Consider the following 26,834-nt stretch of genomic DNA (forward strand, 5'->3'; position numbering starts at 1 on the left):
AAGGACTGCCAGGATTCCGCCACGGGGCTGGGCTTCCACTTAAGTCCTCTCTTCGCTGTGTGCTGTGTGTGGTTTTTCCCCCCACCCCTTGGACAAATTAAAGCGCGAAAATATTGTCTATCCCTTTGAATATTTGCATACCCTTCTGGAGACCAACGAGCGAAAGGATTGCCAAGAAAAGTATTTATGGACTGAGTGGGGCATTGAGTATAAAGAATTTCGATACTGTTTGGGTGTAAATTGAATGTGCTGCAAGTTTTTGCATGGATTCTCCTATGTGTTCCACTTAATGGTTGCTGGTGGGACTTATTCCCCACTCCGCACTCCCCACTGAACTATGTTCGATATAAATTTGCCAGTTAGGGAATTTCAAAGTTCGTTGAGTGCTGGATTCGTGTGGATCTGGATCCCATCCATCTCTCTCCTTTTGTCGAGGAGTATTAAACTTTGACGATGGTTTTTCCATCGTCTCTGTCTTGCCATCAACGTCTTTCTGTTTTCTCCGTTCCCTCCGCTTTCTCCCACACTTTCACTTTCACTTTCACTGTCATATATTTAATATGCACAATTTCTCCCAAGGACAATAGCAACAACAACAAAAACAATAACAAAGGTGGGTGTGGGTGTGGGTGTGGGTGAGGGTGGGGTGTGGCGTTCCAGTTTTCAGCAATGCGTCCCGCCCCCTTGATGATGTATTGTTTTGATTTGGGGATTCGAAGTTTTTTTGTTCTAAAAATAAACCACCGCCCACCGCCCTGTGCCCTGTGCCCGTCGCCTACGTGCCACATTGTGATGTTGGGGGCAGGGCACTTCTACTGCCTCCCTGCCTGCCTGCCTGCCAGCCAGCGGGGCCCCAAAGCCCCAGGAGAGGCACGGCACGGACACACGGGGCCAGAGTTCCGTTCAGTTCGCTCCCAACGATCTGCTGTCGAATGTTGTTTAGTTCCATTTTTTTTCCTTCCATCCACAGGACCTTTCGCTCCTTTGTTTTATTTCTTTCTTTTATTTTTACCTTCGTCGTCTTTCTTTGGTTTTCCTTTGGTTTCGTTTAACTTCTTTTGACAGTTGCTGACAGTTTGTTTGAAGGATGCCGCAAGTCCCACACCCACACCTACGCCCACGCCCACGCCCATCATTCAGTTTTGATTTGGCTGCGTCCCACCTTAAGGCCTGACGCCCGTGCCACTGCCACTGCCCCTGCCCGACCGTATGTTCTATGTGCAGGAGGAGGAATCTCTTCCTTTTCCATGCTCCATCTCCATGCGTTTCGTCCGGCTGTCCCTTTGTTGACGGATGCTGCGTGGTGCGTGCCTAAGCGAGTTTCTTGCTCCTGTGAGAGGGGACGCGGGACTTTGCATATTCCCACGCTGCGCAAGTATCCCCCCTTCCCGCTCCTACCACACTCTTCTCTTGTATCTGACGAGGTCCGACCTGTATCCATCACCTACAAATGTGTCTGCAAATGTATCTGTAGCTGTATCCTCCTCCCTCCCCCTAAAGAGGGGCAAACATCGAACCGATTGAAACGCTTTTCGGTGATATTCACGTGTGGTTCCTTCTTGTGCCCGGGGGGTTCTTGTGGTTCGCGCTGCTTGCACCTCCAATGGCAGATTAATTCAATCCACAAAAATCTTTGATGCACATCCTCAAGCAGGTCGTACGACCCACTGTTGGTGGTGCTGGTGGGTACAGCATTCTGCTGTAGAATTTTGTGGGAATTTCATTCCCCTGCCGCATGCCACATGCCACACACACACACACAGGAGTGACCCCCTTTGACCCACATCAACTTAGATGTGTGGGGAGAGGTGTGCAGACACACATACATATGTACATACATATGTGCTATATATATATATCAATTTTGAAATTTTGTAGAGGGGGAGAGTGAGTGAGGAAGACAGAGACAAAGAGAGAGAGAGAGAGGGCGAGAGAAAGTCAACTAAATGCCATTTCCCGTTGATGTGCATTACTCCTTCTGCCTCCTGCCCCCTGCCTCCTGCCTCCAGCTGCTGCTGCTCCCCTACATTTTGATGGAATTTCATAAAACTTCGGTACACAACAAACGAATACATGTGTACATAAACATGTACATATGTATGTATCATATGTATGTACCATATAAATATTTATGTAGAATATTTTGTGTGGTGCTCTGCTTTAATTAAATGACAAATATTCACAAAATGGAGGTAGAGCAGGAAAGGTAGGGGGGGGATAGGGGTGAGGGATAGAAAGAGACGGAGACGGAGACGGAGACAGAGAAAGGTTACGGGTAATATTGGAAAGGGGAAATTGCATTCAGTTAAATAATTTGGGCATACATATGTACATTGTACATATGTACATACACATGTATGCACGACATGTATATTTGTATATTTTCATTGCATTTTCCTGTCATTTAATCAGAGATTCGTTTTTCAGCAGAGTAAAGCATCTCCCTCTAGCTCCCTCTCTCTCTATTTCTGTCTCTCTCTCTCTCTCTCTCTCTATTTCTGTCTCTCTCTCTCTCTCGTTCAGTGTGTAGTTTTGTTGATGAATATCCTGCCTGTATGCCCGGCAAATGTTTGTGCATACAATGAAAAAAGAACTTTGTTTATCGCACGGCAATTACTTTTGGTCTGGTCTGGTCTGGTCTGGTCTGGCCTTCAGCCGCTGTCTCCCCTGCTCCCTGCTCCCTGCTCCCTGCCCGGACTTTGGTTTTGGATTACACTTCGCACTGCCGTCCCGCCCTCTGATTGATGTAATTGAGTGAGCGTTTGATTGATTGACTGACGGACAGAGAGAGAGAGAGAGAGAGAGAGAGAACAGCACATGAAATGCAATGCCACGCCATGACATCAAATGTTGATGGATGCCAAAAAACAAGGTCAAGTTGTGTGACCCCAAACCCCCAAACCCCCAACCCCAAAACCCTGTCCCCAAAGGGATGCCCTCCACTCAATATTTCATTTGTCCAATCAGTGCTCGAGAATGGGAAATGGGAAATGGGAACACAATCCACGCATCTCTCCACGCTCTCCCCCCCTTGACTTTCTCCGGGGGGTGGCTTGGACGCTCATCAAATATTTAAATGCCAATTTCACAAATATTCTACGGACTCGCAAATTCAATTTCGCAAATGTAATGCCGCTGCCAGCAGCAACAGCAGCAACATCTCACCTCATCTCCTCGATGTACAAAGTAGGAAATTAGATACCAAAAAAAATCATCAGCATTTGGCGGCAAAGTGCAGCATATTCCACAGCATAATGGACGGATGGGATGGATGGGATGGATGGGATGGGTACGATGCGTACGCCCCCCCGAGATATTTTCTGAGGGGCAGAGCTACGCCCCTTTTGGGCTCCTATTGCCACAGATTGCCAGAACTACTTTTTTGTACGGCACACGACAATGTGTCAAAGGAGGCAGCGAGAAGGGCAAAGAAAGGAGGGGGGAACATCCACACATGAATATTTGCATCTGCCTTTCTACAGTTTCCCCTTTGGCAGTGGCAGTTGCAGTTGCAGTTGTGCAGCTTTTGTGGCATGCCACAGCCAAGTGCTGGCTGGCATGTGCTAGCACACAAAGGGTATGAGAATGGGTACGGGGTGTGGGGGGTGGGGGGGGTGTGGGGGTATGGGAATGTCGCGTGCAGAGAATTTTCCACAAATTGAATGCTCCTGTCCATAAGTAGAATATGTGTATCTTTAGGATATTCAAACGAGCCGAGCGCCTTGCAGGACATGCAACAAGAGGAGGCAGGCCGCAACTTTTATGGCCGCAAAGTATGCAATAATAAATTGAGCAATTGTCGCTGGCAGGCAGTCGACACAGGCAGGGTTAAAGGGCTGGCAGGATGGCTCACTGGCTGGCTGGCTGGCTCACTGGCTGGCTCACTGGCTGGCTCACTGGCTGGCTGGCTGGCTGGCTGCCTGGCTGCCTGGCTGGCTGGCTGCCTGGCTGGCTGGCTGCCTGGCTGGCTGGCTGGCTGGCTGGCTGGCTGGCTGGCTGGCTGGCTGGTGGTGGTATGTGTGGTGGCCCAGCCCTGGAGTGGCTGCCACTTGGCGCGCACGTAATGAGCATATTTGTAGCACACTTCTGAGACGTACGTGTGGCAGTGCGTTGTCTGTGTGTGTGTGTGTGTCCTTTGAAGGAAAGTTTTCGCAAGTTATTTTTACTTTCTACCTTTCTCCACCCCTCCCTCGCTCGAAGCCCCCCCACTTGAGCCGAATTTCTGGTCGATTCATCTCGCATACGCAGATACACAGGTGATGAGGCGTGGCAGCAGAGACAGCAGCAGCAGCAGCAAATGGCGCAGGTATATCCTTCGAGAGCTGCCAGCAGAAGTGGGATCTCCGAATGCACCTCGGGTTTCCCCCCATCCACTTCAGCATGTAACATAATAATTATTGCAGCTAAAATAATGAGGGGGGGGAGTACTCAATAAATCTGAGTAGCAGAGGGCTTCTCTCTCGCTCTCCGTGTGCCCCTTTCTGCATTTAATGGCCGTCACAGGAGCCCAGCAGCAGCAGCAGCGACTGGACCCGTAAATCTCCCCCGAAACGATCCAAACACACACACACACACACACACACACACACACACACAGACACAAAAAACTAGGGCAACGAAAACGAAACCCAACACTGCTCTGAGCTATGGGCCATTGTCCTGGGTCCTGGGTCCTGGGCTGTGGGTCCTTGGGCCTCCTGCTCATTAGGCAGCGAATGTAATCCAAGACGAGTGCATTCGCAACTCCACCTGCTCCTTCGGCCCAGCCCGGCAGCCAGCAAAAATTGAAAGTTCAAATGCGCTCAGAAGAGCGTAAATTCATTAAACGCTCGCCGGAGTATTTTCGGGCAGCTCCGGGCCCCACTCCGCGCGCCCCCTCTAACGAGCTTCAAGCTTCAAGCTTCAACAATGAGCGAAAATTTTGCAGCTCATTGAATTTGAAGTCATGTGTAACATGACAGCACAGAAGGTCCTCCGAAAGAAAGTAAAGGAAATCAGTGGGCGCCCAGTTGGGGGGGGGAACAAGGGGCGGCACACGGGGCACGAGAGTAATCAGTCAGCCATACTCGCATAGCGAGTGGCAGAGGCCATTGGTGGAGCACCAGCTGCGGGCATAAATGTCACACAAAGGACTCGACGCCTCCTGGAGAGCGGAGCGTGGCGTCGCATCGCATCGCATAGCGTCGCGTCGCGTCGGTCTTCTGTCGAAAATATAAATAAAGAGAAGCCCCAAACGGAAAGGAATCACCGGGGGAGGTGGGGGGGTTGTGCCCGCCACAAAGAGAAATCAGTGGGCATGGCCGCCAACAAATTGAAAAGCCAACAAGGAAAAAAAAAAATTCCAGCCACTTGACTTCGCCACAGCCGAAGCCACAAGCCCCACAGCCACCAGAAGAGCAGCCCAACAGCCCAACAGCCCAGTTGCCCCCATTGTTGGGTGAACCCCACACACAAAGAGACACGAAACCCCGTCAAAGTCAGGTGCACGAGGCCATGGCCGTGGGTGCAGTGAAGGAAGCCCCCAAAGTGATACCAAAAAGCGCAGAGAAATCGAAATCGAAGTCGAAGCAGCGAACCTGTGGCCATGGCCCTGACACCGCCACACTGCCACAATGCCACAATGCCACTGTGTCGCTAACGCTGACGCCATCCGCTAATTTCATTAGGCGCCAACGTCAAAAGCCGTTGTCCAAGACATCGGATGTTTCGTGGCTTCCGGCTCGAACGATTTCGAATTTCAGCGTGTTTCAGACTTAACCGTTGTGTCAGTCAACCAGCTGTGGTCGAACCAAAAGATACAGATACGTGCCCCCAACAACCCAACAACCGAACAACCCAACAACCAAAGTCTGTGCCTCAATCTGCTAGGATCTGCCTGTGCCTGTGCCTGTGCCTCGCATCCTGTGCGCCATTTGGTTGCAGTGACTGTGTTCCTTCCAGAGTTTTGAGAACCTCAGAGCACATTTGGCGCCGAGTGTGAAATGTTTTTGCCTTCAGTGAGTTTTTTTCATGTGGTTTTTATTTTCAAGTTGTGACTGGAATGGTTCAAGACCGTTACCAAACCCATTTCCATTGAAATCAAGAATTCCGAGTGTCCTGTTGTCAAAGTGAATAAAGTGCCACAACCTGCGCATAGCCAGCCGATCCATAACCGGCTTATTGGCCGATAGCCGAGCTCTTAAGCCGGCATACCCGATGCCAAAACCAAGTTTATTTTTGAGGCCAGTTCAGATTGCACGAACAATGAAACAATCTGCTGCCAGTCAAAATCAGCTCAAAGTCCTCCTCGGATCTCTCGTGGCAGTGGATTGTGGATTCAGTGGGCCCAACCCAACCCATTAGGTTTTGCTTTGGTTTATTATGCTCCTATTTGTCGGTGCATTTGGATGAGTGTCCATGCCAGAAAGGAGGCAATCGAATCCTACAATAATTGCAGACTTATTAATATTTCGTTGGCAGCACTTTAATTGATATTCTGGAGCGAGTTTCGGGTTGCCAAAATAAACTCAAAACAATGCAAAAACCAAACAGGACGAAGACCCAGAGATGGCACACAAATGGAGGAAGTGCGAAAGGGAAAGGGCAAAGGAAGAGGGAGAGGGAGAGGGAGAAGTGGTGGAGACATTCGACCACGAAACGAAGGCCACGTTCGATTCAAAATTGGAAATTTTTCTACAATGCACTCGACCTTTTTGTGTGTGTGTGTGTGTGTGAGGGGGTGGGGTGGGTGTGTGGGTGGCAAGGGGTAAAGAGGAGCAGAAGGAAGTGGCAACTGGAATTTCGTTTCCATTTCTTGACCAACAATTATCGAAGACCATTCTGGGTTGCCTCCTCTCTGTCCGTCTGACTGTCTGTCTGTCTGTCTGTCTGTCTTTTGGGTTGTTTGTGTGGCATGCCACACAGCAGGTCAGGTTTGTTTTTGTGCTGACCATCAGGTTTTGTGAGTCTGTCTAATGGGTGTCTTTTTCTCCATTTTATAATTGCAGCTAAAACGGATTACATAACCAGTGAACGGAGAACGGAGAGCGCAGAACGGAGAACGGAGAAGCGGAAGGCAGTGCGGCACGCGTGGCACGTGGCACTTTGCACGTTGCACGTTGAAGGCTGGAGCTGCAGGTGGAAAATCCCTGAAAATTAGTTCAATTAGCCCAAAACAATTCCCTTCGATTCGTTTCGATTCGTTTCGTTTGGGGGCATGGACTGCTGCTGGGGAGACCATGTGATCATTCTGCAATAAATGCAATTGTATATAAACCAAAAACAGAAACGGAAACAGAAACAAATACCAAACGAAGACACCGATACACACACAGGTACCGCAACTGATTGATCAGCAGCTAGCAAAATATATTTCGAACATGCCCCACACTTGAGCCCCAGCCCCGCCGAGAAGATAGAACACCAACAGCTAAGAAAGTAGCTAGGGAGATCGGCCAAGCAGAGATCGGCTATAGGTTATAGGACAGACATCTGGCAAGATCGCGTGGATCGCTGAGATCGCAGAGATATATATGCGTTGCCCCCCACATTTGGCAAAGGCAAAGGCAAAGCCCCTTCCCCGCTGTGAGCTGTGAGCCGTGTGAGCCGTGGGAGCTGTGAATAAATATGACCAAGAAGTACGAGTTCGATTGGATCATTCCGGTGCCGCCGGAGCTGACCACTGGCTGTGTCTTCGATCGTTGGTTCGAGAACGAGAAGGAGACCAAGGAGAATGACTTTGAGCGCGATGCCCTCTTCAAGGTCGACGAATATGGATTCTTTTTGTACTGGAAGAGCGAGGGTGGGGGCTAAGTTTTCCGTCCCCCCCTCCAGCCACTAATCAATCCCTTATAATCTTATCCCTTTTCGTGTGCTCATTTGTTGTTTTCTGCAGGATGGCGATGTCATCGAGCTGTGCCAAGTGAGCGACATTCGTGCGGGCGGCACCCCCAAGGTGAGTATCTCCGGAGAGTTCCAAAGGCCAAAGGCCACCCAGACAAAGTTCTCCTAATGCCAGTGCAATGTCCATGCCTAGAATATACATATAATATATGCACGAAAGTCCACTCCTAGTGGCTACAAAAGCAACAAAAATAAGAGAACTCAAGCAGCGATCAGCCTGGTCATGCACACGACATGTGTTTGCTTTTTACCTTCTCGTTGAGTCAATTGGGCGGGGCAAAGGGAGCCCCGCGGGGTTAGATGCAGAAACAGAGAATAGAATATGGCAATGAAAGACAATGAAAATGAGCAGAAAAAATTCAAATGAATGAAGAACGATTTATGATTTAATATTAAGGGGAAACCTACACACCCAAGAATATTTATTCCTCGTTGCATGTGGTGGGGGGGGTTCCAACTCTAAGCATCAATCACAAATAAAAGAGAACTAATTGTCGTTTCATGGCAAATCATTGGGGGGATGTCCACATACTCGCCTCCGTCGTACTACTCGTTCTCGTACCGCCTGCAGCACTTTGCTCTGCTGTCAAAGTGCCTTCTGGTTCTGGTTGTAGCTCTGGTTTGGTTCCAATTCTATTCTCATCTCATCTCGTCCTTAATCTATGCAAAACTTTTGACTGAGTTGCAGTTTCCTCCTCTTCCTTCTGCCTGTCGCTCCACACAAAGCCATAGAACTGTCCATGTGTTCAAATATCCACCGAGTATGTATGCGAGTACATACATACATATGTGGCAGAGTTTCTCTGGCAATGTGGGTGTGTGTGTGTGTGTGTGTGTGTGTGTGTGTGGCAGCGTGTCTGTTAATGTGTCAATATGTCACTTTTGCTCTCAATTGTTTTGCAGCCGGAGCCATTTTGGGATCAAAGTCGTCCTTGTCATCGACTTGAAGGCATTTCGTTTGCAATGCGTTGGATTTATTGTCACCCGGCGACCGGCCACGCCCCAGTTGCTCCACACCATTATGCGACCGCCCTCGCCCCCGCCCCCCCCCCCTTTCAGTCATGACATATTGCACTAACAGAAGTGTTCGTGGAGCGGACAGGACAGCAGAGGCACAGCCACAGCACAGGACAGGACAGATACATAGAGTGATGTATTTGTATTTGTATTTGTCTGTGGACATCGGGGCATCCTAAATGAAATTTATGACCGAACGAGCACACAAAGAGAGAGAGAGAGAGACAGAGAGAGAGATACAGAGAGAGACAGAAAATTAACCTATAGATTTATATATAGTGGAAGGGGTGCGGGGGGGTTGGGGGTTACCCTGCGGCAGGTGCTGCTGCTAACTAATTTAGATTTGCCGCCTGGCCTGCAGGCCCCGTGCCCCCTCGATGACACACATTTTAATGGGTCACACAGCACACACACACACACAGACAGACAGACAGAGAGAGAGAGAGAGAGAGAGCGAAAGTGAAACTGAAACTCAAACTGAGGCTTGGACAAGTGCATCCATCCATTCATCCAGGACGGACACGCCCTGTCCTCTGGCCAATCTTCCAAGCCACAAGACTAGACGGCTGCACGACATACGAGCAGTGGGGGGAGGGTGGAGAGGAGGAGTAGCCAAAGCAATTGGGCTACCAGTGCAGCAGCACTCCACGACCCACCGCACGAGAGCCCCTTGGCAACGATACAGGTGTTCCATTGATACGGTGCACAGGTGCAAAGGTTTATTTGCCCCTGCCTCTGCCTGTGCCCCTGCCTCTGCCTCCTGCTGCCCCAAAAATGTTTCCAGGAAGAACTTGACTTCAGTGGTTCAGTGGAAAACATTCTCAAACAGAATTGCAATGTGCTTGAATTATTCCAAAGGGCGGAATTCATTACCACTTGCTTCTTGGTAGTGAGAGAATGATGAGAAATAATCCCATTAATCCCATTAGTTGCACGCTCTCCGCCCGCAAAATTCAACTGAATCTGAAACTGGATATGCAACCGCACTGTAGCCACTCTCGGGAGTAAATTGGCATATTTATCCTTAGAATTTAGCTCTCAGAACTCTGCGGCAGCAGCAGCAGCAGAGGGAAAATATGTGACGGATGCCAGAGAAAGAGAAGGAGAGAGCGAGGGAGAGGAGAGCTGCAAGAGCAGAATTCATTAATAGTTTTCAACGGAATTCAGATTAAACTTTTGTGTACAAAAAATCCCAAATGAAAATGGGAAATATTTATCAAACAATTCAGGGGAATTTCAGCTGGGGCTAAAGCGCCACAGGAGCCTAATAAATGGGAATGCTTCTGTGCTCGTAATTCACAATAAATAATTCACGCGTACATTTACATGGAAAACCAAATGAAAAGCCACCGTCAAAGGGTTTCTTCATCAATTTGAACATTCATTTGATGAAAATTCTACCGCTGAAACTTAATGGGGCTCAAAGTCTAAAAATTGTGCAATGTTGTGAATATCCCATTCAATATCCACTATGTCGAATGATGGGGCCTCGAGGCAGAGGCTAACCAGATGCATTTTGATCCAAATGAGATGCTTAAAGAGTGCTAAATACTCGCACCTAAATGCTCGCAGTGAAGTCTAAAATTCCACTAAAATAAGACCAAAGAGAAATGCTCTAAGGGTAGCGGGTAAATATTAATAAAACTCTTAGCAGGAACCATAATAATTCCCTTTCTTATGGTTTATTTGGGAAATAGTCAAGTGGAGCGGGAGAGGGGAGAATCCTATGCCCGATACGAGTGTTCCACTTGCAGTGGCTGCACCCCAAAAAGCCCTCGAGAGATTATCCGCATGGAAACTCCCATACCAGGCTTTATCCCTTGTGGATCGAAAACAGCTGTTTCCCACGAAAGAATTCAATTAAAGTGCAAAATCCACAGAGGGAGCAGCAACAGCAGCAGCAGCTGCAGCAGCTGCATATATACATATGTATGTATGTACGTGTGTGGGGCATGGGAGCAGGACCAAAAGGATGTCAGTTTGCTGGGGGCCATAAATGTTGACCACAAACGAGATGATGGCCAAAAGAAAAACGAAAGTTGAAAGTCGAAAGAGATGCAAAAACTTTTCAAAGGATGGAGCGATGTGAGGAAAAGCAGAAGGTGGGTGGTGGAGTGGGTGGTGCCCCAAAGGGGCAAATATGGGAGCGGATGAAGGTGGTGGCGTCTCTCTGTGTGTGCCTGTGTGTGTGTGCGTGTTTAGTGCTCTGCCATCACTTGAAATGTTTGGTCATCAATATTAAATCAGTGAGCGACACACAAACACACACGCAAAAAATAAAGTAAGAAAGAGAAAGAGGGAGGGAGGGAGGGAGGGAGAGGGTGGGAGAGGGGTAGAAACAGCGAGTGGGGTGGCGGGGATGAGAGAGTTTTGAGTGGAAGACCGATACACGAGTCAAAGCCTCCTAAGTGGCAGTCGCACAATGGACCATTAAAAGCTGCCTCGTGTTGCTGCCACAGAGGGAAAAAGTGAAGAGAGAGAGAGGGAGAGGGAGAGGGAGGGAAAGAGTAAGCCACAGAGGGGAACAGGAACAGACCCAGACAGAGAAAGGGAGTGGGAGTGGGAGTGGAAGACGTGGAAAGAACGGTGAAGAGGTGATAACTGAAAACGAATGAAAAAGAAAAAGGAAAGGTGTGGAAGCAGAGGAAAGGTAAATGTGAAATGCGGATGAGGTGGAAGAGCAGAAGGAGGAGGAGGGGCAAATGAGTAGCGATTTATTCGGGGGGAGGGAACGGGGAATGGCGAAAAGGAAATATTGAAAACGAAATCATTTCGAGCTACATTGCACTCAAAGTACATTTATTCCAATGGAAGGTGGGTGGGGTGCGGAACCCCCCGAACCTTACCTTCCATTTCATATACCTTGAATGCAGTTTTGTAAGCCTCTTCGGACGCCCACACACACACACACACACACACTCACACTCTGTCACTCTCACTCTTTCTCTCTCTCTGTCAGTCCCTCTCCTGTTGACACTACTCACAAATACATGCACGCACACACGCACACTCGCCCCCGCTCTCCGTTTCTGGTCACCGTTTTAGCTGCCGCCTCCTCAATAATGCACTCTGCCCCCGCCTCCATTTCTGTTACCATCTGCCGCCTCCGTCTCTCTGTCTCCATCTCCGTCGCCACACTCCGCACTCCCTGCTTCAATATCTGGCACCCTGGTGCCAGCTTCAGTCTCCGCCTGCTGTCACTGCCTAACCCCCCAGCCCCCAGCCACCATGCCCTCATCTGGCGCTCATCTGCTCTGCGGACAAAGTACGTCAGCAGCAGAATCAGCAACAACAATAGAAACTGAAAGCAAAGCAAGTGGCAAAAAAAAACACACACACACACACAGGAGAATGAAAGAATGAAAGAAGGGGAAGGAAGGAAGAAAAGAATAAACGAACGAAGGAAGGAAAAGGAAAAAAGGAAAACTTTTATAACATTTGCTTTCACTTTATTTCGATTTGTGGTGTGTAGGCGGGGAGAGACACACGAAGGAGGAAGAAGTCGACTTATTTAGCACTCAAAAGTATGCTACAGTTCCTCTCTACAGTCCCTCCCGCTCTCCCTCTCTGTCTGACTCCTCACTTTTTTTTTTTTTGGACACAAATTACACTCGAACTGATTGAGCCTTTGAGTGTGTGTCCTGTCCATAATGGGAGGATGGGGAAGGCAGACCGGAGACCAGGCGGCCAGGCGGCCAGGCGGCCAGGAGGATCCTTGCATAATTCAATTTCCTCAAAGAACTAAATCATTTAAGTGGACCCAGACCCAGACCCAGAAATGGGTGTACTTTCGTGGCATGAGGGAGAACTGGAGAATCGAAGAAAATGCATTTACATATGTACATACATACATATGTATCTCTGGGGGAAAAGAGCAGAAAGGCAAAGGATGAACAAGACAAGAAGCGATAAATGTTAATTAAACCCAAAGCAGAGAGAGAGAGAACGCTAAACAGAAACCACAATAGTTCCATTACTCGCTGATTTATTTATGGAACAATTATCCGAAAATTGTTCCCCACGCTGATTGGGCGGATTATTGTAGATACCAATCAAAGACTATTTACGGATCGCGAACAGTGCACTGGGACAGTGGGACTTTCATCTCGCTCTCTCATGTAATTCGATTCCGAAATCGAATTAAACCCGAAACGAAGGGCAAGGTCAAACACTTACATATATGTATGTGTATAGATATGACGTCTGTTTTTGCTGGCTTTCGATGCGCATTCGAGCGCTGCACTGAATGTTGATAAATGCTTCGCCCACGCCTTGATTAATGATGCGACCCACGGAGATTAATGTTGTTGCTTTTTCGCCTTTTTTGCCTGTTTCGCTTTTGGGCCAATGTTGAGCCAGATTGCAGTGCCGAGCAGAGAGCAGCGAGCAGCTTGCGGAACTTAATCTCATATTTATTTGCTGTTTTGCAGGACCCCAAGATACTGGATAAGGTGACCAAAAAGAACGGAACCAACATACCGGAGCTGGACAAACGATCTCTCACCATATGCTCGAACACGGACTATATCAATATAACATATCATCATGTTATCTGCGCCGATGCGGCAACAGCCAAGGTAAGGTATCGTGACAGCCATGGAGACGTCTCTGGAGGGACAAGAAATCTCCGCTCACAGCGCACAGCACATCTCCCTGCATCTCCTCCATGCACCACCACCTGAGCGCCGACTCAACTGAACGACATCTCATGTGGGGACACCGACTATCCATCCTCTCTTCTTTTAGATCTGGCTAGATGGCATCCGAAAAATCACCCATAATGTCAAAGCGAATAATATCTGTCCCATGATGTGTCTGAGAAAACAGTAAGTCCACTCCACTCCACTCCAATCCACTCCAATCCATTCCCATTGCATGGGATCTGGTGCGTTTTTCGTTTTCGTTTTGACCCTGAACAGGGGTCTGCATGCCGCACATTAATGCCACATGGTGCACCTTCACTCGACTGCAATTCATTCCCGTGTACATACAGATGTACCCAGCACTCGTAATTGCATTCATTTGCCACTCAACTCAATTCAACTCAGCTTACTCTCTGTTTACTCTTGACTCCTTCTACTCCTGCCCTATTTGTTGCATGTTGCATGTTGCTGTTGTGTTTGTTCTTCTTTACTATCTATTATTACACTTTCTCTCTCCTCTATCTCTTGCTCTCTATCACTGTGTGGGTGTGTGTTTTTTTTGTGTTTCTTGGAGCAGAGTTGGCAAAAGAATTTGCGTCTTATAACGCATAACAATCGCGCCACAAATGTGTGTCCGCGCACCAATCTGATGAAACAGTAAGTACCAAAATCCCCCCTCCCCCAATCTGTGCTATCTACCCTGCTACCCTGCTACCTGTGTACTGGCTAGTGACACACAAAAGAGAGTATAAACAGTGAGCGGATGGGTAACGCCCATACATGTGCATTGCCCATCCGTTCACTGTTTATATTAGCCTTGGAGACACCACCCTACGGCGTCCTGCAATGGCAGAGCGAGTCATGGTCCGAGAGAAACCAGGCAGCGGTCATCTTGAATGCTACGCCGGCTGCCCCCGTTCCATCCCAGGCCCAATCAGCAGCAGCGAACGGATCCCCTGGGAGAATGTTCTTCCCTTTGCGACTATAATTTAGCTATAGATCGATGGAAGGTTCCAGTCGGCACAGTACCATGAACCTCTCCCGGTGGGTGGCAAGCTTTAAGGGGAAAACACTCGAAAACTGATACCAAGCCACGCATATCCAGTTTTCAATCGATGGCCGAACTTTACACTCACTTAATTTCATGCCGGCATTATTAATATTCGTGATTGGTCAATACGCGACTCCAGGAAATACCTCGCTGCAATTTGATCCATGGAAAAAGTCAAACAGAACCCAACCCAACCCATTCGTAGTTCCGGGGTTCTGTGTCTGTTTTCCACCCAAAATAAATTCATTTCATTTGCATTTGCTACCATTCACGTTAGCTGCTCCACAAAACAGAGAGGGAGAATGGGGGAGTGGGTGGGTGGGGCCAGTCCATCGAAGCGAAAAAGGGAAGAAGGGTAACACGACTATGGCGACACCTAGCCACGAGCATAAAGAAGCTGTTGAGGAGGTGCATGCTCGCATGCAAGTAGATATTGGCATGACAAAAGAGAACTACGAGTATATTGGCATAGAAAACGAGGATATAAAAGAGGAATCCGAACAAAGGTGGAATATATAAGGTGTAGATGGGAATGCTGTAGATTGGGAATACTAGAAAGGGGAATGTGGAATAAAATATATGATGCTCGTATCAAATATTTGCAAGATCTATTGTAGCCACCTCTGAAGCCTAAAAGAGTCACTTGGCTGTCATTTGCTCATCATAGGATAGGGTTTTCTTAGGGCCTTTCCTTTCCTTTCCTTTTACTTTTTGTTTGTTGCCCAATATACCCTGCCACTCGAAGCTGTCGAAGCCAGCAGCACTGCTAGAAAATGTCCATTTCCATGGATATTTATGCTTGCTTCGACTGGGGCTGGAGCTGGGGGCTGGGTCTGGGTCCATCTTTCGGCTTGGCTTGTTTCAATGTTGCTGTTGGGGCATTTTCGTTGAATAAATTGCTGTGGAAATGATGGGTGGCAATGCTAGCAGCATCTCCAAAATTGGGTTAAAATGCTCAAAGTTTCCACCAGTCTGGAGCGAGAGCAGAGCGAACTCCATATACAATGTATGTACATGTACTCGTAGTAGGTACTTAGGTACACCGTTGCATTCAGTTCAGTCAGTGGTCAATGGCCGGAGGAAAATGAGCAAAGGAAGTGCTCTGGGATCTGGCATCTGGGATCTGGCAGCTTTGAGATGTGGTTCATTGAATATGCGTTGCCAGTGGCACTGCTGCTTCAGCTTCTGCTGTGAAGCACTGCAGAAAAGGGTACGGCAGTGTGGGGCAGGGGCAGGGGCAGGGGCAGGGGCAGGGGCAGGGATGTGTGTTGCAACGAACAACCGTGTTAACCGCACGGACGTGGTAGCCCAACACCTGTTCCAGTGGCAGTGGCAGTGGCATGCAGCGAACACGACCGTTGCATGTTGCCATTGTAAATTAGTTGTCCTAGTTTGCAATTTGTTTCTGATTGCATTATTCATGCGTCATTCAAGCGGTGTGCGGTGCGGTGCGGTGCGGTGCGCTGTTGGGTGGCATGGCGCTGGGGCTGGTGCCGCTGCAATTACTTGACCCGCACCTAAACGGCCTAAGCCCCCGAACGGACATGGAGCACAAGCAGCAGCAGCAGCGGCAGCAGCGGCAGGTCTCTCACGTATCCGTTCTGTTCCGTTGCGGCTATCCATGCAAATTGATTCAAATTCAAATTCAAGTCGATTCGATTTCAATTAGTTATGAGGTTGTGCCACGTTTTTGGAGCACAGGCACAGGCACTAGAACAGGCACTAGAACAGGCACAGGCACAGGCCGGCACATCGTTAATCATCTGCCAATCAATACGGCAATGGAAATTGGAAATTGGAAATGGAAAATGGGAAGTGGGAAATGGGAAATTGGATACGGGGTCGTGTCCGTATTTAACTGAATTGCAAATTAAATGTTAATTATTTTCTATTATTGATACGTATCGAAAGTGGATTAGGTCAGTCCTCAGCCTCAGCCCCAGTCCCTTAGGTAATCATATTTTAAACTCAATTAGGACAGCATTTAAATTAAGCTGTTAGCTGTAAATATTAATCAGAGTCACTTAAGGTATGTACCCAGCCCACCCGATAGGATATATCCATCCTGTTGCATGCTAATGTTTGTTTTTGTTGCGTTGAATGTACTGCTAGCCTTAAGATCCTACAGATGCAGATATTTTAGATACAGATACTTAAATACATTTTGTGTGTGTGTGTGTGTGTGTGTGTGTCCTCTTAGTTGGATGCGATTGAGCTATTGCGTGGAGAAGAGCGGCAAGATACCGGTCAAGACGCTGGCCAAGACATTCGCCTCGGGCAAGACCGAGAAGCTGGTCTACACGTGCATCAAGGATGCGGGTCTGCCGGACGACAAGAACGCCACCATGACCATGGATCAGTTCACCTTCGACAAGTTCTATGCCCTGTACCACAAGGTCTGTCCCCGCAACGACATCGAGGAGCTCTTCACGTCCATGTAGGTGCCTCGAGCTGCCTTGGCATTAGATCATTGAATAATCTGCCTTCCTCCCTCCCTCCACTCCACCCATTGCAGTACCAAGGGTAAACAGGACTTCATCAGCATGGAGCAGTTCATACAGTTCATGAACGACAAGCAGAGGGATCCGCGCATGAACGAGATCCTCTTTCCGCTCTACGAGGAGAAGCGCTGCACGGAGATCATCAACGACTATGAGCTGGACGAAGAGAAGAAGAAAAGCGGCAAGTATTCCCATTCCCCCCATTCCTATTCCTATTCCTATTCCTATTCCTGTGCTAATCTAATGCTCCACATATGCAGCTCAACTTTCCCTTGACGGATTCAAGCGCTATCTGATGTCCGATGAGAATGCGCCCGTGTTTTTGGATCGGCTGGACTTCTACATGGAGATGGACCAGCCACTGGCCCACTACTACATCAACAGCTCGCATAACACCTACTTGTCCGGCCGACAGATCGGCGGCAAGAGCTCCGTGGAGATGTACCGCCAGACTCTGCTCGCTGGCTGTCGGTGTGTGGAACTCGACTGCTGGAATGGCAAGGGGGAGGACGAGGAGCCGATTGTCACCCACGGTCATGCCTACTGCACGGAAATTCTCTTCAAGGTAAGTGCCTCTCACATTTAAAAATACAAAAATGGGCAATTTGTCACCGTGTTGGCTTGCAGGACTGCATCCAGGCCATCGCGGATTGCGCCTTCGTCTCGTCCGAGTATCCGGTGATCCTGTCCTTCGAGAACCATTGCAACCGGGCCCAGCAGTACAAGCTGGCCAAATACTGTGATGACTTCTTTGGGGAGCTGCTGTTGAAGGAACCCCTCTCAGATCATCCGGTAAGTCCGCGCCACCAACCACCCTTCGCTGTACTGTTGTATACTGATGATATTCCTCTGCCGTCTGGCATCTTGTCACAGCTCGATCCGGGCCTGCCGTTGCCGCCGCCGTGCAAGCTGAAGAAAAAGATTCTCATCAAGAACAAGCGCATGAAGCCCGATGTGGAGAAGGTCGAGCTGGAGCTCTGGCTGAAGGGCGAGCTGAAGACCGATGATGATCCCGAGGAGGATGCCAGTGCCGGGAAGCCGCCAGAGGCAGCGGCCGCTCCCGCGCCAGCTCCCGAAGCGGCAGCCGCCGCCGATGGTGCTGCCGAGGGGGGTGGCGGTGCCGAGGCGGAGGCAGCGGCGGCCAACTACAGTGGCTCCACCACCAATGTACATCCCTGGCTCTCATCGATGGTCAATTATGCGCAGCCCATTAAGTTTCAGGGCTTCGATAAGGCAATTGGTAATCGAAATTTTATCGACTTTCATCGATTACATTAATTCATTCGGTACTTAGGTGTTCGTCTAGGATAGATGTAGGATCCGATAGATCTAAGGATATTTATAATCGAAATTTTATCGATATTTATCGATTCTGCGTTAAAGCACTTCGATTTAATGGGTTTACCTCCTGTTTAGATTATTCATCTAAATTAAAAATAGAAAACGAGCAAATTTTAATCGGAATTTCATCGATATTTCTCGACTATCGTAAAACTAGTAGTCAGTGGCAAACTCATTTAACATTTCGATACTCATGGGAGTAACTTGATCAGGTTTTTTTTGTTTCAGAATTAATACACACATGTACTGACCCCCGTTTTGTGCATCTTTCCACCCACAGAGAAGAACATTGCCCACAACATGTCCTCGTTTGCGGAATCGGCGGGCATGAACTACCTGAAGCAGAGCTCCATTGATTTCGTCAATTACAACAAGCGCCAGATGTCGCGCATCTATCCGAAGGGCACCCGGGCGGACTCCTCGAACTACATGCCGCAGGTGTTCTGGAATGCCGGCTGCCAGATGGTGTCGCTGAATTTCCAGACCTCCGATCTGCCCATGCAGCTGAATCAGGGCAAGTTCGAGTACAACGGCGGCTGCGGATACCTGCTGAAGCCGGACTTTATGCGGCGGGCGGACAAGGACTTCGATCCGTTCGCCGACGCCCCCGTGGACGGTGTGATCGCGGCCATGTGCTCGGTGAAGGTGATCGCCGGACAGTTCTTGTCGGACAAGAAGGTGGGCACCTACGTGGAGGTGGACATGTTCGGCCTGCCCTCGGACACCGTGAAGAAGGAGTTCCGCACCCGTCTGGTGCCCAACAACGGCTTGAATCCGGTCTACAACGAGGACCCGTTCGTGTTCCGCAAGGTGGTGCTGCCGGATCTGGCCGTGCTGCGGTTCGGCGTCTATGAGGAAAGTGGCAAGATGATCGGCCAGCGAATCCTGCCGCTGGACGGACTCCAGCCGGGCTATCGCCACGTGTCGCTGCGCACGGAGGCCAACTTCCCGATGTCGCTGCCGATGCTGTTTGTGAACATCGAATTGAAGATTTACGTACCTGATGGCTTTGAGGACTTCATGGCCATGCTGTCGGATCCGCGCGGCTTTGCCGGCGCTGCCAAGCAGCAGAACGAGCAGATGAAGGCCCTGGGCATCGAGGAGCAGAGCGGTGGGGCCGCCCGGGATGCCGGCAAGGCCAAGGAGGAGGAGAAGAAGGAGCCGCCATTGGTGTTTGAGCCGGTCACGCTGGAGTCGCTGCGCCAGGAGAAGGGCTTCCAGAAGGTGGGCAAGAAGCAGATCAAGGAGCTGGACACGCTGCGAAAGAAGCACGCCAAGGAGCGCACCTCCGTCCAGAAGACCCAGAACGCGGCCATCGACAAGCTGATCAAGGGCAAGAGCAAAGACGACATCCGCAACGATGCGAACATCAAGAACGCCATCAACGACCAGACCAAGCAGTGGACCGACATGATTGCCCGCCACCGCAAAGAGGAGTGGGACATGCTGCGCCAGCATGTGCAGGACTCGCAGGATGCCATGAAGGCCCTCATGCTGACCGTGCAGGCGGCCCAGATCAAGCAACTGGAGGATCGTCATGCCAGGTAGGCCCCTTTTGATAACTCTGCATTGCTCTTACTGCAACTTGCATTCTTTTTCGCTTCCGATCTGAAGGGATCTGAAGGAGCTTAATGCCAAGCAGGCCAAGACCTCGGCGGACACTGCCAAGGAGGTACAGAACGACAAGACACTCAAGACCAAGAACGAGAAGGATCGTCGACTGCGCGAGAAGCGTCAGAACAATGTCAAGCGCTTCATGGAGGAGAAGAAGGTATGTACATAAATGCGATGTGTGCGACTCCACACCTTCGATAGACACCTTGTGACACAAGCCATTGTCTCTCTCGTTATGCAGCAAATCGGCGTGAAGCAGGGACGCGCCATGGAGAAGTTGAAGCTGGCGCATTCGAAGCAGGTCGAGGAATTTGGTACCGATGTGCAAAAGGTACTGAACGAAACACGGCCCGAAGCCGACACTATAACCAGTATTGAGACTGTACTTTAGACAACTATACCTACCATACATGAATAGCTAGAGGGCGATCAACCATAAACGATAAACGATAAACGCTAAAATATAAACGATATACGATAAACGCTATAAGATATACGATACACATAAACGATTAAAAATAACCGAAATAGAAAAACTAAAACTGAAAACTAAAAACTAAAAGCAAGTCAAACCGAAACCGAAACCAATACAGAATCAAACAGAAAAAGAAATAAGAAAAGAAATGCATCCCTATTCGTATCGTATAGTGCAGTGCAACAGTGCTATATGAGAGAGTATGGGAGTATCGACTAGCGGCCCTGGGGATGCATCTTCCGATAACGAATACCAAATACCGATAACCAATGAACCACAGCCACACCACACCTCACCGAATCAAATCAAATTGAATCGAACCGAAAACCGATAACCGAAAACCCACAACCCAACCCAACTTGTATCTGAATCGTAATCGATCAGTAATCAGTCATAGTAGCTGCTAAACTTTCAAACTAACTGCTAAGATGTAATTATCTATACCAACTATTTCCTATACTCGTATATAGTAGTCGTATATATTATATGTCTATTGTAATTCATCGATTGCCTGTACCCTGTACCCAGTACCCAGTACCCAGTACCCTGTACCCTGCTGTACCCCCACCCACCCCTCCCACCATGCTATACTCTGTTTATTTTATTTTATTTCTGTTTGTGTTTATTAATTTTGCTTAAATTTATTTTTGGGCAATCGAGAAGATTGCCAAGTGATTCCAAATCCGCGTTGGGAATATCGATGATTTTTTAAGGATACATCCTTTGAAATCCCAGTGAATAATTACCATAGTATTTGGATGCTTATATGATCTTTGGTTCCAATTCCATATCTGTATTCATCAAGATAACAAGAATTTGCCATACTGTAATCTAATTTTACAAACAGAATGACGCCTGGGGGGAGCCGAACTCCCAGGCAGTGCCTCTGAGAAATCCGGCAACGCTGCCGCTGCCATCAGGGATTGCATTCCACACCACATCCGATCCAGCAGGAGTCCCGTTGGGTTTCTCATTCATTTCGATCAGAGTACTGCTATATTTTGTTTAGTTTGAACATTTTGTTGGATATGTGCTTTCCCTGTGTGCTTTTTAAATGCTTTTCAGTGTGTGTTTTTTTTTTTTGTGTCACTCTTTCTCGCTGTCTCTGTGTCACTACTACAAATATATACTCCATACGTATATATCCATATCCCCGATTTTCTGTCCATCCTGCCTAAGTTCACCTGTTAAAAAAGCTTAAAGAAAGTTTACCTTACTGTACCCTCAACTATCGAACTCCCTCTCTCTCTCTCTCTCTCTCTCTGTTTCTCTGTTTCTCTCTCTATCTATTTGTGTGAAGCGCCCCCCGATCTGCCACGCCCTGCTAAGCATTGTCATTTATCGTTTGCTGTGTCGCCCTAACATTATAATTAAAATAACCGAAAGCGAAACCTAACCAAATTCTCTTTCTCTCTCTCTCTCTCTCTTTCTTTATCTCTCTTTCTCCACACGCACACACATACACACGCACACTTGCATTCTCTTTTTCTCTTGCTTATGTTTTTTGTGCGGAAATTTTCTTTGAATTTTTTTTGTGACGCTGCCGCTGCAAAGCTAATGGATATGTACAAAATCGAGGAGGAGGCCTATAAGACGCAAGGAAAAACGGAATTTTATGCCTAAGTTATGGCCTGGGTCACAGGTCGCACGGGTCACAGGGCGTGGAGGAGAGGAGGAGAGCACCGACAGATACATACCAAAAAAAAAAATACAACAACAAAATATATAAATGATTACATGTGCATCGGCATCGGCATCGGCATTGGCATCGACTGATGAACCGATGTCCGATGTTAGATCTTGTAGTTATCGCTGAAGATTAAGATGAAATATGGAAGATGAAGCATACATACATAAATACATATATACTTATTTATATAATGTATTTACACACTTACACTAGCATCACACACACACACACACACACACACACACATGCATCTTGAAACGATTAAAATCCAATCTTATATATACATATATTTATATTTATATTATGTATGTATGTATATGTAGTATATGCATATGCCTTTAAGCATATATACTATATAAATACACGCATACATACATACTTATCAACTAGAATTCAAACTGGAAAGTCGAACACTTTGTGCTTTATATTTATTTAAGATCTTTATGGAGATGAAAATGAAATGGAATATGAACATCCGATAATGATGATTGATGATTAATGATTGAAGATGATGAAGGATTACATATGCAAAAATATACATATGTATTTTACTTAGGGGCAGGTGGGGGGAGGGGGGCCAGCAAGCAACAGCAACAGCAATTTGGGGCGAGGCTCCCCTCTCGAATTCAATGTAATTTATTTTTTTTTAACTATTTTTTTTTTTGAAATAACAAACGAAACCAAAAAAAAAGAAAAACATAAAACTTGATAGGTATTTTTGTGCTAGCCACACAATAACAGTACACCGATAAGTTTAGAATCCTCTCCCACCCCCTCCCACGCCCCCGCCCACTCACAATTCACAAAAGTCACACACAGATACGAGTGGTGCCCAGGGCATCATAGCCATGGGGAATCATGATTTATTATGACTATGGAATGCACTGTAAACTCTACACACATACACACACACACACTTAATCATCCAACAACAATAATCCCATATCCCTCCCAACAACTCAAACAAGAATACCAACCCACACCCAACCCCCGTCCCAACAATCGTACGTTTCAAGAGAACTACTTACATGAGTTTCCGATTCTCCACCTAATAGCTTAGCAAACTAATTAACCAGTAAGCCAGTAACCAGTGCAAAGCCCAGTGTAACCCCCCTCTCCACTCTTTAAAAACAAGAACCCAAGAACCCAGTAACACAGAGTAAATAGCAAAAATCAGCCCCCAAAATGAAGTGAGGCCAAGAAGTGAGGTCTGCTTTGGCATGGCAGTCGTCTCGAAGTCGGAACTCAGAACTCGAACTCTCGATTCAAAAATAGTTGGTTAAGTAAATGTTATAAAAACCTAAGTACTACGTACGTACATACATAAAAAAAAAAACAAACAAAGATATGTATGTAATTCAAACAATGAAACACCCCTACCGGATGATATACTATAAACACTCACCAGTACACACACACACACACACCAATACACATACAAATCTATATACATATGCATATGTATGAGGATTGATCAAGTTTTATGAATGTGATAAGCAGTTACATGTTATTACACGAAACGAAACGAAACGAAAGAAAACAAAAGGATGCAAGTAAAAGCAAGCAAACCTTTGAAAATGAAAGAAAGGGGAAACCCAAGCCCACGGCCCAAGTTCCTTTTAAATTTTTTCGGCCTTACCCAACACTAACACACTCCCCCTCCCCAACCAACTTGAACAGAAAACTTTCTTTCACTCACTCCACGTCCCCTAATCCTCATTCCCATTCCCCCACAGACGTTTGTCTGTTTGTGTTTTCGTTGAGAAAACGTTTGTAGAGCGAAAATCAAGCATTGGAGGAGGAGCAATGTGTGAAGGAAAAACGAATGCAAAGCTTTGTATGATATGTAATATAATGTGCCAATCCCAATGTTAACAAAAAACAAAAAAAAACAATTAAAAAAAAAAATTAAATGAAATGAAATGAACATCCTCCAACTGAAATTGCTAACTAATTGATTTATTTTTACTTATATGTACATTAGATAGAGGCCTAGCCTCTTAGTCGAAACACGTGAGATGATGTCCTAAAAATCCTGGCACACACACACACACACACACACACACACACATCTATATACAGTCCAGGCAGTTGGTGGGGAATGGGCTTTTTCGTCAAAGAACGAAAAGATGATTTAGGTACAGTACGTCCCGCAATTTAAATTTTTAAAATATGTTTTCAAGTTTAATAAAACGATATAAAGTCCGATATCATTTGAACTTCGCGCATACAGAGATGAGCTATTGCGATAGCGATAGGCGCTGTTTAACTGCACTCGCTCAAATGCTGAAAGGTATGAAACGAGAAACGAGAGTTCCGCCACTCTTATGTTTAGCATTTGCTATTTTTCGTGCTTATAACCACTTGAAAACCACCTTGTGGGCCTCTGTTCCTTTGGGTTTTACTGGTTGACCAATTATAATCTAGCATAGACTATATAGGATACATTTGTATATTCACTTGGTCGTAAGAGCACCTATTGATAAGCCGCTTATCAGGACGAATCGAGTATCGCTTCCTCCATCCAATTCAATTGGAGGGAAGATGCATAAATGAATGTCTTAAAATAAGGCCACGATCATTTCTGGGCTTCTAAGCTTATGTAGTATGCGCTGAAGAGGGAGAGAGAGAGAGAGAGAGAGCGAGAGCGAGAGCGAGCTCCATAAAGAAGAACGAAAGTTACGCAGAAAGTATTTGCAAGAGTTTAGCGAGTGGTGGGATCAATATTGAATACGATTACTCCATTACGAAACCATTTTACAATACCGTTTCCTGACATTCAAATCAAATACAACATACAATTACAATTCCATATACCATTTTATGGGTTCATTTTTTAAGGTTTAAAGTGCGCCCCCATGTGAAACGGTTAGAGCGGAGAATGGAAGAACGAAGAACACCCCCCGCCCATATAAATATTATTGTGACTACATAATGTTAGATCAATATTTTAACGAGATCCGAATGAGAACTTTAAGGAGAAAGAGGATGGATGTTGAGTTGTAGAAGTAGTTGAACAAAGAGCAAAGAAATTATATTAACTTATATTAACAATGCTGCGTATGAACTTATGATTATATACTATGAACTATATATTACACTATTACTGTTATGATTACCATTATTAGAACTATTCTGATTATGATTATGATTACCGATTATCAATCAAGCGAGCAATCGAGTCTAGAAACCGATTCCCAACACCACTCACCACCGCACTCGGATACTCGGATACTCGGATGATCGGATAATAAGAGTACGAATACGAGTATGTAATGCTAGGACGCAATATGATTTCGATTGATTTGTGTTCGGTTCGGTTCATCCCGTCTATCTCTCTGTCTGTCTGTCTATTGTTTGTCAATTGTCATTTCCGGGCTTGATGATGGGGCCGATACGAAGGCAACGCAACACGAAGCTCCCTCTACTAGGGCAATTATTTTCAATTTACTTAGTTGTAAGCGTCAGCCGACAATTCGTCCCTCCCTCCGCAACACCCACGACCATTCACAGTACTCTCTGCACACAAATTTCAGTTCTATTCTCCCAATCAGCACGATGTAAACACGATGTAAGCACGATAAACGAGTGCTCGTACATAGACAGTTTAGCTGTATCGATCACCACACTCCTTTCGTTGATAAGCAATGCGATTGATCCCCGAGAAAAACGAATAATATCTGCGCTACTAAATGTTAATATAGAAATTGTTCTTTAGAGCAAGAAAGAAAAAAAAAAACAAACAAACAAACTGGCGGAAAAGAAATAGCAAATACAATATGCATAGATGTTAAAACACACACAGACACACAGAAACACACACACACACACACACAGGCTATGCATTATGAACGTACATACATAAATACATACTATATACAGATAATACAATTAGATGAATTCTCGAATGCAATTTCATTTTTGTGTGCTATTTACGTTTGCTAATTTTTGTGAAACGAGCTAACTGCATAAGCATGCCCGTTACAATACAATTTAAACACAATTTAACCAAAGTTGTACAAAAAAATATACATAAAGTTGATGGGTGTTGGTGGTTAATAAATAAATCTTTAACTGAAAAGCATTGCTGGTTTTTTGCTTGAGGGTTCTTCGGCTCCGACTTGAATTTGGGGCCTTCGGTTGTTGCTTACTGCCGTGGCCACACCGTGTCCATTGCAGCAAGTGCGTCTGTCGCGGAATAGGTCTCGTGCCAATGGGAGCATAGGAGTTACATAATTATTTTCACAACGTTCAAAAAAGTTTCTTTGAATTTCCCGCCATGAGTAACTGCTGGCTGTCGCTCCGGGTGACAAAAAAGTCGTTGATATGTAGCAAATGTGTAGTTACCGTTTTTAATCTAAAAAAAAATATATATATATTTTGGTTGAGCTAATTTGATTAAACCTTATTTTATAAGCAATAAACACTTGTAATCGAATATCAAAATTGGGGAAATAAGTCGCCGGTGGATTTAAGGCATTTTTTGAAAATAACGGCAGTTTTTCACACGCCGCTTCCATGGCTGCCATACAAAATGTGTAGTTAGCGTGTAGTTACTATGTAAAAGCTGATGCTTTGCCATCAAAAGACAATTTGTTTAAACAAGTATTTTATGAATAAT

The 26,834-nt window shown here is 46.6% G+C and overlaps 1 protein-coding gene across 2 annotated transcripts; it reads left to right on the forward strand.

Moving 5' to 3' along the window:
* The first annotated feature begins 7,416 nt into the window (after positions 1–7,416).
* On the forward strand, positions 7,417–22,280 carry LOC111077527 (1-phosphatidylinositol 4,5-bisphosphate phosphodiesterase). 2 transcript variants are annotated; one of them, XM_041594523.1, is made up of 13 exons: positions 7,417–7,782; positions 7,871–7,933; positions 13,329–13,475; positions 13,645–13,724; positions 16,793–17,029; positions 17,108–17,274; positions 17,354–17,658; positions 17,721–17,885; positions 17,967–18,333; positions 18,715–19,978; positions 20,049–20,205; positions 20,290–20,379; positions 22,078–22,280. In XM_041594523.1, the coding sequence occupies exons 1-13, from the start codon at positions 7,606–7,608 to the stop codon at positions 22,144–22,146; spliced, it is 3,288 nt and encodes a 1,095-aa protein (XP_041450457.1). In that variant the 5' UTR covers positions 7,417–7,605; the 3' UTR covers positions 22,147–22,280. The 2 variants fall into 2 exon arrangements, with proteins under 2 accessions (XP_041450457.1, XP_041450456.1); XM_041594522.1 differs by lacking the exon at positions 13,645–13,724 and adding an exon at positions 14,119–14,198.
* The last annotated feature ends 4,554 nt before the right edge of the window (positions 22,281–26,834 follow it).

Source organism: Drosophila obscura, unplaced genomic scaffold (assembly GCF_018151105.1).
Source record: "Drosophila obscura isolate BZ-5 IFL unplaced genomic scaffold, ASM1815110v1 contig_29, whole genome shotgun sequence".
NCBI classification, from domain to species: Eukaryota; Metazoa; Arthropoda; class Insecta; order Diptera; family Drosophilidae; genus Drosophila; species Drosophila obscura.

Coding starts and splice junctions, on each gene's coding strand:
- LOC111077527 (XM_041594523.1), top strand. CDS start 7,606: ATGACCAAGAAGTACGAGTTCGATTGGATCATTCCGGTGCCGCCGGAG. Junction 7,934..13,328: donor GTGCGGGCGGCACCCCCAAG/GTGAGTATCTCC, acceptor GCTGTTTTGCAG/GACCCCAAGATACTGGATAA. Junction 20,206..20,289: donor GCTTCATGGAGGAGAAGAAG/GTATGTACATAA, acceptor CTCGTTATGCAG/CAAATCGGCGTGAAGCAGGG.